The 12964-nt window shown below is 35.6% G+C and overlaps 1 protein-coding gene across 1 annotated transcript in view; it reads left to right on the forward strand.

Moving 5' to 3' along the window:
* Window positions 1–12964, forward strand: part of CNTN5 (contactin 5) — a 1071081-nt gene that overhangs the window by 745697 nt on the left and 312420 nt on the right. Inside the window, exon 9 of the mRNA XM_045297732.1 lies at window positions 3656–3837. Within this exon, the coding sequence (XP_045153667.1) occupies window positions 3656–3837 (182 nt within the window). The remainder of the gene's footprint in view (window positions 1–3655; window positions 3838–12964) is intronic.

Raw genomic sequence — 12964 nt, forward strand, 5'->3', positions numbered from 1 at the left:
GAAGAGAAATGAAGTGATTGACTTGACTATATTTGAATTATAAAAGTATCCCAATTACAATACGATCCCAATTTTGTTTATGAAGAAATCAAAACTCAGATCACATAGAATCTTTGTATTCAAATTGTTTGTGAATCTAAGATTCCCTGACCTCACATGATAAACAACACAATTGGGAAAATAATCAAGAAAGCTGACCATTAAAAATATAAAGAAGAGATAACCATTAATATTATCATTGCTAACTTTGTATTTTGCTAGATTATTTTGCCTGTGTACTCTGTGTCAGGGACTTGAAATAATGTAAACTTGGCGATGTACCTCTGAGATTCACTGTCCCAGCCCATCATATATAATGTTACATAAGATGTTACATAGCTAACAGTTGAAGTGCCCTCTTTTATAATCAGATTATTTGGCTGAGGAACTCACACTTAAATATCACAGCAGGTGACTATTTTATGATTGAGTTATTATGATCATTGTAAACAATCTATTTAAACACTGAAGTTATCAATAAAAATAGTTGATTTTTCTAAGACAAAATGAATGACCAAAATTGATATAAACAAAAATTTAAATACCAAATAATTAAAGTAAGCACAAATAAATTGAGAATACTCAGTTACACTCGTGGATGGTGTCAAGGTCATATGATGTTTACAGAGAACCCTATCAGTGTTCCAAGATATGCACACATTCCGTGCCATTAAACTGATGCGTTATGGAAAGCTAGTTCATCATAACGATACTAAAACTATCAAAGGTTAAATAAGCCAACCAACTTACTACTAAGCAAATATGCAGAGTAGGAAGCTGCAGACACTCTCACGTTGAACATAGGAACTTAAAAGGATTTCTACTGTGCTTCCCGTTCATACGTCCCCGAGTTTATCCTAAACCAACTGTGTTCCAACACGTCTCTGTGATCAGTGATAATGTCAGAGTTCTGTTAATAGCATGTGTCTTGGAAATGATTGAGTGTAACAGTGGCTTTTGAGGGAATCAGCTGGTTCAATAGCCTTCAAGGCATGGGGTCAGCAAAAAAGGTCGTGGTGACTCTTTTTCTTGATTCAAAAGGGATAAGCTTGATCATTTGTTCTCAATGGACACAAAATGATCAAGGGATTTATTATGAGGAAGTTAAAAATAGTGAAAACTGCATTGGTGATATAAAGGCCAGGAAATTTGGGTCTAGGAGTTTTTTGGTTTTTTTTTTTTTTTTTCATTCCCATTGTGACAATTTTGGGCTCATGAGGGCCATCTTAAGAATATTTTGTTGGAAACTTAGGCCATCTACCCTAGAACCTTGATCTTGCCCCTTCAGACTTCTTTATGCTCTAAAAATTCAAAGAACACTCACAGGAACACGACTTGGATCCCTGAGTGATACCCACGCTGCTGTTGTGACCAGGTGTCAATCTAAGAGGGTAGACAGTTTCAGGGAAGGGCTAGAAAGATTGGGCTATTGCCTTTACTTTTTGATGTTTTTGTTTTAATAGAGGTTTCTAGGATTTTTTCATCAATAAATTTTACTTATCTTCATAGATGCAAATATTCCAAAATTTTAAAAACCACAAATCAATTTTAATATCTGTTTATGAGCAATATGCCATGCCCGCAAAAGGGTTATCCTAGATTTTAGCACAATACAGCTCAACAAACAAACAAACAAAATCACCAAATCTTTAATCCAGCTATTTTTATTCTTTGTTATCTTCTTAAGGAACAAGTCAGGAGGTATTAAAAGATATATGAAGTGTTTTAAGTAATGTATATTTCTTGAAATTCTTATGGAAATATTAATGGGAACATACTCTACACTTGATAATTATAATCCATGGTAATAGGTTATAAAAATGTGGGTAGAACTTTTCATTTAAAAGAAAAAATATCATAGCTGGCTATACAAATAAGTGAAAACTTTTCCAAAAAGTGGCATTTCAGATGAGTCTCAAAGGTTTAGTAAGGTTTTAACAGATATGATTGGAAACACACATGTGTTTCTGGGTCAGAAGCTATAGCAGGAAGCAGTGAGCAATCAAACTGGAAAAGCAGGCTTTGTCCAGAGCATAGAGTGCATTAAAAATGCATAGTAATAAATAAATCAGTGAAACAGGACTGAGAGCTGGAGACAGACTAAAGTTCGTGGAACCAATTATATGACAAAAGCAGCATTTCAAATATTATGGGGAGTGGGTTTTATTTATTTAATGATGCTAACGCAATTAGTTAGATTCCTTACTTTGCACTAAAACATGAAATAGTCCACATAGATTAATGAGTCAAGCACTTTAAACTTATTTTTTTAAATAATATAAGGATCACTACAGAAAATATTGGCATGTTCTTTGGCATGTTGACATTTACAGTTAATTTGAAGAGGAAAACACAAAATATCCTGCAGAAGTATCATAGCTCTGTTTGTTTCTCAATAATAATAGATAAATTATGTCAAAGAGCCATCATAAAAAAAAAATACACTGGAGAAAAATGTTTCTGAGAAACAAAGTTAGAATGACTTTAATATAGTAAAACAATTAGAAAATAAAATTTAAAGCAAACAACCCGAAAGAAAAATTAAGAGAATGGCATAAACAGACATCCCCCAGAAAAACAGATGCATATGTCCATTAAGAATTTGAAAAGATATTCAACCTTCTTAGAGTTGAGGGGAAAATTAATTAGAATAGCAAGAAAATACTGTTTAATATCAATATTAAACAGATTGATCACATACAATGCTGACAAGGATATGGAAAAACAGTCTCATACATTACTGATAGGTAAGAGAACTGCTACTATATTATTGAAAAACAATCTCGCTGTACTTATTAAAATGAAAAATGGGCATGCCCTTTGATCCATCAATCCCACTTTTGTGAGTCTGCTGAAAAAAATAAAAGCAGTAGTATGTGATATATGTGCAAGCTTGTTTATAGAAACTTTTTTTTCAAGTGTCAGGAGAAAGAAAGGAAAGGAAAAAACTGGGGCTACTTTGAATGAATAAATATGGAGTTAGTCAATTAAATTCTGATATATCCATCATCACCCAATAGAATAATATACAACCATTATCCAGGGTAAATCAGGCTAACATTTAACGACTTTACTCTTTTTAGCAATAAAATAATAAGTACATAAGAATTATGTATTTCTTTAAAATAACTCATTAAGTGTATGTGTATGCATATCTCACAGAGCTAATTCAGAAGATTACATATAAATTTGCTTTGTTGCAAAAAGAGATTTGCAGCGGTAGAGGCAGAAATATTTCTTGATTTATATAAATCATCACCTTCATTCAACTTGTTGTAAGAAGCATGTATCATTTTTGTAATTTCCAAATAACTTTTGGGCTTTAAAATTCTATCCCAAGGTTTTCCAGAAAACTAGACTGTGTTAAAATATACGAAGTATCGTATCTGAATTGCTTTCACGGGACACGAAAGGAAAGGAACCTCCCCCCGTAGTAATCTACCTACTTAACCAGACAACTCATATGGAAACTGAAGTATATCAAGCAGTACACGGTCCTTAATTGTAATTAAGTTTTATCGCACTCAGCCTATTAAGTGCTTACATGACCAGATAACAGAATCTACGTTCCTAATAGCGGGAAGCGTATTAACAGCAGTGTCGCTCCTTGTTGCAGCCCGGTTCCAACCATCACGTGGATGAAGGTTAGCGGTTACATTCCTAGCAAGTCCCGTCTGCGGAAATCCCAGGCGGTGCTGGAAATACCGAACGTGCAGCTGGACGATGGCGGTATCTATGAGTGCAGAGCTGAAAACTCACGTGGAAAAAATTCCTTTCGTGGACAATTACAAGTATACAGTAAGTGCTCCAGAGCGTCAAAACTGAAAATGCACATTAATTCCAACTAAATAGGGTTTTTTTGGATACATAAAAGTCAAGTCATAACTTATAGTTGTTTTTTTACTTAAAGCATGATGTAAAATTATATTATACAGAGAAATAACTTATTTCAATTAAAAATTAATGAGTATTACCAGTCTTTTTACAGACTAGAGTGTTTATTGTGCCTTACAATGAGCTATCATTCTGGTGTCAAATGTCTCCTCTGATAAGTTACAATTCTTGGAAATTTTTCAGACTTACTCAAGTCCTTGGCCTAGGTCAGGGTTATAGTGTTACCCTGAGACAGACTCCTGCTCACCTGGCTATTTTAGTAAGTAACATGATTGGAAAACAGCCCAAGCCAGTCATCTACCTCTTGTCCATTTTGGATTTTGCCCTGCAATGGCAGAATCGGGTAGTTGAGAAAGAGACTAGCTGGCTCACAAATCCTAAATTATTTACTGTTTGGCCTTTTACAGAATTATTATTATTTTTTTTTGCTGATCCACAGCCTAAACTAATATGTCTATATGATAAATATCTTCCTTGGCTTGCAAGTATTTACACTGTCCTCAAAATGCCAAAGAGCCAACCAAGTTATATTTCAGAAAATGGGGACATCTTATGCAACAACAACGAAAAAATCAATCTCATCTTTACTAATTATTGCAAATTGTATCTACCTTTCCTACTTGTTTTATAAGAATCATTATTCATAATGGTGGGTAATAGTATTCTCATTTCTCAGATGAAGACAGTCCAATGAGAGAAATATGAAAAGTCAAAACATCCATATGAGGAACGACAGATGCTGATCCTAGCAAGTGACAATAACTGTCACAGTATCGCCTGATCAGTTCTCCTCAAATAGTATAATGCCCTTTACAGGGACTCTTTAGAAGGATTTTGAAATGTTAATATCTGAAATCAATCTTTCATTATATCTAATACTTCCTTTATAAACTAAGCCTCCAAATCAAATTTGCCACACCATACACATTTTATTATTCATTTAATGTTTATTAAGTGCCTATTATTGGTTCTGTAAGGTAGAGCTAGACCTTTGGAGAAACTCATATTCCATTGGATTATGTAAAAAACAAACCTCACATTTTAGTTGAAAATCCTATATTCTATGGTAAATTAGTATGCCAAATAACACAAAATGTACTGTGTTCATTTCTTTTTTATTAATGTATATATCATATCATCCCACAGCATGGGATGACATGTCAGTCGTGTCAAGCAGGGTTGTACAATTGCCACCACGATCCCTCTCCAAGCAGTCCTTTTCTACATGGACTCCTTGGCGTCCTCAAGAGCCAAGACGCTGGCAAGGAGTCCCTGTGTTCCTTCTGGGAGCCAGGGAAGCTTTTAAGGAGAATACTTCCCTGAAGGTCTGAAAACGGGAAAGAAGGGGCAGAGAGTAATGTAATTCTTTTTAATGATTAGAGTGCTGGCACACATGGGTGAATTTTATGCCATTGATATTATATTAGATGAAATTATTAAAAAACTGTTCAAAATTTCTAAAATAAATAATTAGGCAGAGTTTCTAACCATAAACAAACTACCAATCAAACAAACATATTGCCCTTGAGTTGATTCTGACCCTACAGACAGTATAGAGTAGACGAGAACTTCTCCACAGGGTTTCCCAGCTTGGCATCTTGAGAAAGGTACACTACCACAACTTTCTCCCAAGGAGCAGCTGGTGGCTATACCACCAAACTTTTAGTTATCAGCCAAGTGCTTAAGTTCTGCACCACCAGGGTTTCTTTTTCTCACCATCTGTATCCAATAAAAGGACGAAGATGAAGATTTGATCATGAAGAGCAAGGGTTCAACTAGAGCAGTGGTTCTCAACCTTCTAATGTCACGACCCTTTCATACAGTTCCTCCTGTTGTGGTGACCCTCACCCCCCCCCCCAACCATAAAGTTATTTTCGTTGCTACTTCAAAACTGTAATTTTGCTACTGTTATGAATCGGGTGACCCCTGTGAAAGGGTCCTTTGGCCCCCCAAAGGGGCCGCGACCACAGGTGAGAACCACTGAACTAGAACATTGCTACATACACACACACACACACACACACACACACAAAACATACAAATGTTAGAAGTGCCTGTTACTTTAAAGTCAAGAAAGCAAGCTCTAAATCCCTCTCTAAGTTAAAGAAAGGGACATCTAAATAGGAATGAGACTGTACAGTCTGGGGTCTGAAGCTCTTGTAAGGCTTCGAACCCATCTGGCTGCCATAGGTTCCAACCCAGCTGTCATAGGTAGGAATGGCAATTCCAAGGGAAGTAGGCTTTGTAAGAAGGAGGACAAATGCTTTTTAAATTGTTGGTGTGCTCTCTGGTTTGGGAGGTGGGAGAGGCAAGGCAATGCCAGTAAGGAACAGCCAGTGGGTCCTCTTTGTCATAAACGTTTAGATGTACATTCTGTATTAGGTAGAGAAAGCCAACCTGCCCATAATATTCATCATTTTAAATTCTAGAAGTCATCAGAAGAAGAAATGGGGTCAGTGGGTTTCTCGGCAAACATTTCTGCCTATTTAGAGAAGGTAGTATAGAAGCACGTGACTTCTCAGTGTAGCAGACTCAGGTGCCATCCATCTCGATTTGCTCCAAATATTCATTGTATGTCAGCTGTGCCCCAAAAGAAAGTTTGAATAGTGCTTTTCTCTTACAGAAGTGCTTCGGTTACCATGTGTTCGCCCTACTGGTGTACTTTAGAAATGCTCATGTTTGATTAAAGAGCACTTTCCTTCTCAAACTGTTTTAGAACATAGAAACGTGGTCACCATTTCAAGCAGACCAGCAGTAGTTATGGAATGGTATGATATATGGTTATGTGACTGCTTTCATCGTTCATATTTAGAACTATTAGAGCCTCTGAGAGTTAGTTCTCCTGAAAATGGATCTCCTTTTGGAAGAATTAGAGGCTAACCTTTAGAAACACCCACACTTTAAAGTAAAATGCATAGTTATTGTATTGAGTTTATCTTTGGGTTACCATAGCAAATATTTTGGGGGTGAAATAATTACTCTGATTATTTCTGTGACTTTTGGTTTCTGAAGCTGGATCCAAAAGAACTAGTTTTAACTTCTTAGAATTTAAGACCTTATATTTTACACATCAGTTAAATATTGCTTTTTAAGTGTTAAAAGGTTGATGATGACATGAGAACAAAAGGACGAAAAGGAGAAGGAGAGATGGAAGGGAAGGAGGAGAAAAGAGAGGAAAAGAAGAACAATAAAAAGAAAAAGGTGAAATGTCAAGCAGTTTCCTATTATAAGGAGCTCTCACAATAGAAGATATTCTGTGCACATATTCATAAATATGTGTAATCTATAATATTTAGTGGTATAAGATATGCTCCACCAACTAGTCTGTTGTCATTCGAGTATGGAGTACACTCAGTGTAGTGATGATCTCTGAATAGTTCATGTTTTTCTATTGAGATTAGGTATGTCAGTGTTGAAACATACCTCTAACCAAAGTTTTTAAAAAGAAAATCACTCTATAGATTTCAAAAGTGTAGTTTCATTTTCAATGTAGTATTATATCTTATTATTTTTTATACTTCTAGACCTCATCTTGCGAAAGATTAATAAGTTCTTATATATTTATCCCAATTTATATTTTTTCTAATAGAATCCTAGGTTTAGGTTGTTATTTTCCTTTCTATATTTCTTCTAGCACTAAGTGATGTTCAGTCCACAGTAGGTATTTTTTATTAACACTCTACTGCTGTTATAAATATTAATGGCTTATAAATGCACATAATTAAATGTACATTAAAGAGAATGGATGAATGTCAGGAAGAAATTAAAGAACTAATGAAGGAAACTAATAATTGAGAAGAGCTAATGTTCTAGACACAACTTGACTAATAGATTTTTTGCATACATTAACTCATAGTAACCTTAAGTTTGGCATTTTCACTTGACATATGAGGAAAGTAAAGTCTAGAAGAATTGAGAAGCTTATTACAGAAGGTCCTGTTAATAATAAACAGTCAATCTCTAATTCAACTTAGAACTGGAGTTGAGGCCACACAGTGCACTCTTCCTCCACTTCATCTTTCTCCCTGTGCAATCATGGCCTGGGAACTCTCCAGGACAGAGCGAAGATTTTAGCAAAGGCACGGAGAAAAGCATGGGTAATAGTTACTTCCTATTGACCATGCTTTTGAATAGTGTTAGACAAAACTGTGACATATATAAAAATTCTTGTCATTAGTTCTCTTTCTCTTTTCTTTTTTGTGTGCCATTTTGTTTAGCTAAGTTTGGCATGATTTAGAAAGAGATTTTGCTTATTAAAAATATTAAAGATTTATTGTAGAAAATTATATTAAATCTAGACTCTGATGAAAATTATTCTAAATTATGAAAATTTCTAAATCATTATTCTTTGGAATAACTTTCTCACCTTGAATTATACTCTTGTTATGAAAGTTGTGTATATGTCTATATGTGTGTGTATGTGTGTGTTCATGTGGACCCATAATGAGATTTCAAATATTCATGGAAAAAATTGGAACTGTAAGATAATAAAATGTTTCCAGTATCTATAGTTATATGTTCAAAATGATAAAAATTAACAATCAAGTTAATGTATGAGCAATGAGTTGTAAGCAATATTTATTAAATACACTCATCATAGTAGCTTATTAAAATAAGAATTTCTATCTCAACTTAAAAATGAGATTCATTAATATTAAGAAACTCATTCCATAAATACCTCCATGTTTATCTTTGGATCATATGAGGAAGAGTGCAGCATCAGGATTAGAAGAAGGCTGATTAACAACCTTGCTTGTTGAAAGTAAAGAGGACTTGAGGCATTTGCTGATGAAGAGCAGAGATTGAACCCTTCAGTAGGGATTGCAATTGAATGTAAAGACGACCAAAATCCTCCTAACTGGACCAACAGGTAACATAATGATAAAAGAAGAAACTGATTGAAATTGTCAAGGATTTTTGTTTTGCTTGAAATCACCATCAGTGCTCATGGAATCAGAAGTCAAGAGATCAAACAACACATTGAATCCGGTACATCTGCTGCACAAGACCTCTCTAGAGTATTGAAGAGCAAGGATGTTGCTTTGAGAACTAAGGTGCACCTGACCCAAACCATGGTATTTTCAATCAACTCATACCTGTAAACCTTGGACATTAGCTAAGGAAGACTGGAGAAGAATAGATGCATTTGAATTGTGATGCTGAAGAAGAATATTTGAAGTACCACGGTCTGCTAAAAAGACAAGCTGATCTGTTTGGGAAGAAGTACGGCCAGAGCGCTCCTTAGAGCATTTACATGATATGTTGTCAAGAAAGACTAGTTCGTGGATTAGGAGGTAAAGCCGAGGCACAACAAAAAGAATTGACAAAGTGGCTGCACCAATGGGTACCAGGATAGAAACAATTGTGAGGATGGTGCTGGACCATGCAGTGTTTGCATAGAGTCACTATGAGTCAAACCGACTCCAGGATGCCACACAACAGCATAGTCCTTTCTACAGATGAGAGTTATAGTACTGCAGTGGTCAAGGTGGGTAGGATATGTGGATTCCTTAATACTTAAGAGTACATGAGCAGAAAAGGAAGCTAATAACACAGCATTTATCAGTAGATATCTACAGAATATACATAATAAGCAAAAATTTTCTTATGCACATCTGTTCAGAGTTTTGAAAATGTTACCTAGAGACTGAACTGAAACTCAGATGCATTGCACAAGTAGTTGCCAATACACAGTGCATCTGGTGAAATTTCGACAGCTTCTGGATTGAAAATACCATCTGTACCCTCAGTTTTCCACACCCTAAAATAGGTGACCTGCCAAACGCTAGATAGATGAAGGTACTCCGTTTGCTTTAAATCTGGCCCGCCATGGTTTTCCTTTCTCTGATGGATCATTGTTGCCTTGCCATCTAGAATACGTCTATTTGTATATTAACTCCACTTGATTATTTAAAATCCAAAGTCATTTCCATTTCACTCACTGAAAGCTTCTGCCAAAGGAAACTTGGATATGCAACATTGTTGTGCTTATTTACACAGGCAATTATTTTGTTGTTGTTCTAAGCAATTTATATGTGCTCTAGAAGCCTTGGTGGTGTAGTGGTTCCTCTGGAACTCTGATCCACATGGTTGGCAGTTTGAAACCACCATGGGAGAAAGACTGGGCTTTTTACTGCATACACAGTTGCAGTTTCAGAAACCCAAATGGGGTCACTATGAGTCAACATTGAGTAGATGGCAGGGAGTTTGGTTTGGTTTGGTAGGTAAAGTGAAGGAGCCCTGACGGAGTAGGCTGCTAACTGCAAGGTCAGCAGTTTGAAACCACCGGTCATCTCTGCAGGAAAAAACTGGAGTGTTTTACCCCTGTAAAGAGTTACAGTCTGAGAAACTCACAGGGCAGTTCTACCCTGCCCTATGGGATCACTATGAGCTAGCATCAACTCAACGGCAATGAGTTTGGTTTTGATCTGGTAGGTTAAGTGTTAAGTTGTTATGTTAACTAGAAGGTGGGCAATTAAAACTCACCAGCTACTCCTCAGAAGTAAGATGAAGCTGTCTATTCTGATAAATATTTATAGTCTTTACAGTCTCAGAAACCCAGTATAAGGTTTGCTGAGTCAGAATCATTTATATGGTAATGGATTTAGTTTGGGTTGGTTTATTTTCTTTTATGTATCATGACATGAAACAAATTTCTTCAGCCATAATTCAGTTTTCCATTGTTTGAACTTTGTAAAAAAAATTTTTAACATTTAAAATTTTATAATTCTATCATTTTCTTTTGCACTCTTTTTAATTTACCTAATAGAAACTTAGTGGTTTATAAGATATCTTCCCATGACAAAATCTAGGTGGAATAAGACTTATCTTGTATTGAGCATCACTTTCTTCAGTGAAGAGGAGCCCTGGTGGTATAGTGGTAAAGTGTTAGCCTGTGAGCCACATGGTCGGCGAGTCGAAACCACCAGCCCATCAACGGCAGAAAAAGAATGGACATGTAATCCCATGAGCAATTACAGTCTCAGAACCTTCCAGAAGGTCGCTCTGAGTCAGCCATGACTTGATGGTAGTGAGTTCTTCAGTTTTATCTGAAGGATAATTCAAAATCCAAATAGCTTCAATGTTTATTAATGTTTATTCAATTATATTATTAACATTTATATCTGCTGTATGGAGATTAACTCCATTATAATGCATAGAATGTGCACATTCTACTTATGGCTGGTGGGTGTGTATTTTTGTGTTTGAATGCATGTGCGTGTTTGTGATTTCTTGGGTTTGCTTCAAAACTTTTATTAAATTAAATAATAAGCAGTTTGTATATACTAATTACATATGGCATCCGGAGACACAGACAAAAATTTTCTAATTGATACTGTGATTAAATTTTTAAAATTATGGACCATATATATATACATATATGTAAATATAGATTTTATATAAGTAGAATAGCTATGGCACAAATATTCATAAACTAGAGAGAGTTATTTATGAACAAGCTACGAAATGATTGCTACTTGGAGTGGGGTTTAGTATATTTTCCATAAATTAGGCTAAATCTTGAATTATACTGGAAGCTAAAGGGATAGAGAAGAGAGGTTTCTAATTCCCTGATGGCATGAATACCTGGAACAAAATACAAGGTGTACTTGGGAGACAGCAAGCTCATCTACTTGAAGTACTGGGACCATGTACATCATATAAAATAATCCAGGAGTGTAGGATGTAAACGTTTATAGAAATGTAAAGTGTTGAAATAATATTTAATACACTTTTTGTGTCTTACAACTCCTACCAGTATTTGTAGCACATAAGACGTGCAACTGCAAAGAGAGATATTTTCCAAAAACCAGGCACAAGAGTTCAGGTGAATAGAGCAATTGCTGCCAGTGCTTTGGCTCTGTCAGGGTGGGATGAGAGTAATGCAGGTGTTCTGGAATCAGAAATACTGTACCTGAATTTGAAAGTGAATTATATCTTTAGTTAACTATCTTAGTTAACTACATGCACATGGGGAAATTTACTTAACCTCTTGAGGCACCTTTTTATTTAATTATTCAGAAACTGGAATGTTTGTTTCCAGGATTAATGTTACACAATTTGAAACTTGGAACTCTGTCTAGGATATAAAAACTCTAAACCCATTGCCACAGAGTTAATTCCAGCTCATGGCCGCCCTATAGATGAGAATGGCTCCCTAGAGCTTCTGAGGCTGTGGAAGTTTACTGAGTCCACAGGGTCTTCTTTCTGCTGCAGGGCTCCGGGTGTTCAAACGGAAGCATCTGAAGTGCCAACTTGCTGGCTTTGCTGTGAGGACCCCATCGAGGAAGGCACGCTGCCACCAGTCCTCCATGTAGGGCAGAGTAGCCACTTAAAAAAAGAGGGAGAGAATTCTTTTTCTTTTTCGTGTTCCCTTTTCTGACGATCTTTGGTTGTGAACACCTAGTGTGTCTTTGGACTCATTATTTTGATATTCAAATGGACTTCCTTTCAGCACGTGGTACTTCCTGCTGTACTCGTCATTGACTTTAGACCTACTTCAGCAGACACTCCTTAAACATGGACCAATGAGCTTGCTTTCCTAACAGCCCATAGGAGTAAGTGAAGGCAAAGCAACATGAGGACAATGGACAAATGAATGACCGAATACTTCAATTTCAAACTACCACAGATAAAATACAATATTTTATAATCTTATACCCCAAAAATTGCTAGAGAAAGATAATGAACTTAGTTCAATATTTTTGCATAGTTCTCACTTTACCTCTTTTGCACAAAACACTTGTAGACAAATACTTGTAGGCACTATTTTTATTTTAAAAACCAATCACTAGAGGAAAGACTTTAACGTGTATATTATAGATTTCATAAATTTAGTTATTATTTCTATTTTAATATTGGAACTTTCATTTAACTCATAATCTTGAAAGGCTTTTTTAGTGTTTTGTTATTAAGCAATATTGATAAATTATATTTATAAATATATGGTTTTTAGACAGATGATATGTATACATGGTATTTACCTTTGCTGATACCGTATCCAGGCATGTGTTGGATATTGGAATTTGTA

This window comes from Echinops telfairi, unplaced genomic scaffold (genome assembly GCF_000313985.2).
Source record: "Echinops telfairi isolate 266 unplaced genomic scaffold, ASM31398v2 ScPeMD7_7421;HRSCAF=8459, whole genome shotgun sequence".
Classification (NCBI taxonomy): domain Eukaryota; kingdom Metazoa; phylum Chordata; class Mammalia; order Afrosoricida; family Tenrecidae; genus Echinops; species Echinops telfairi.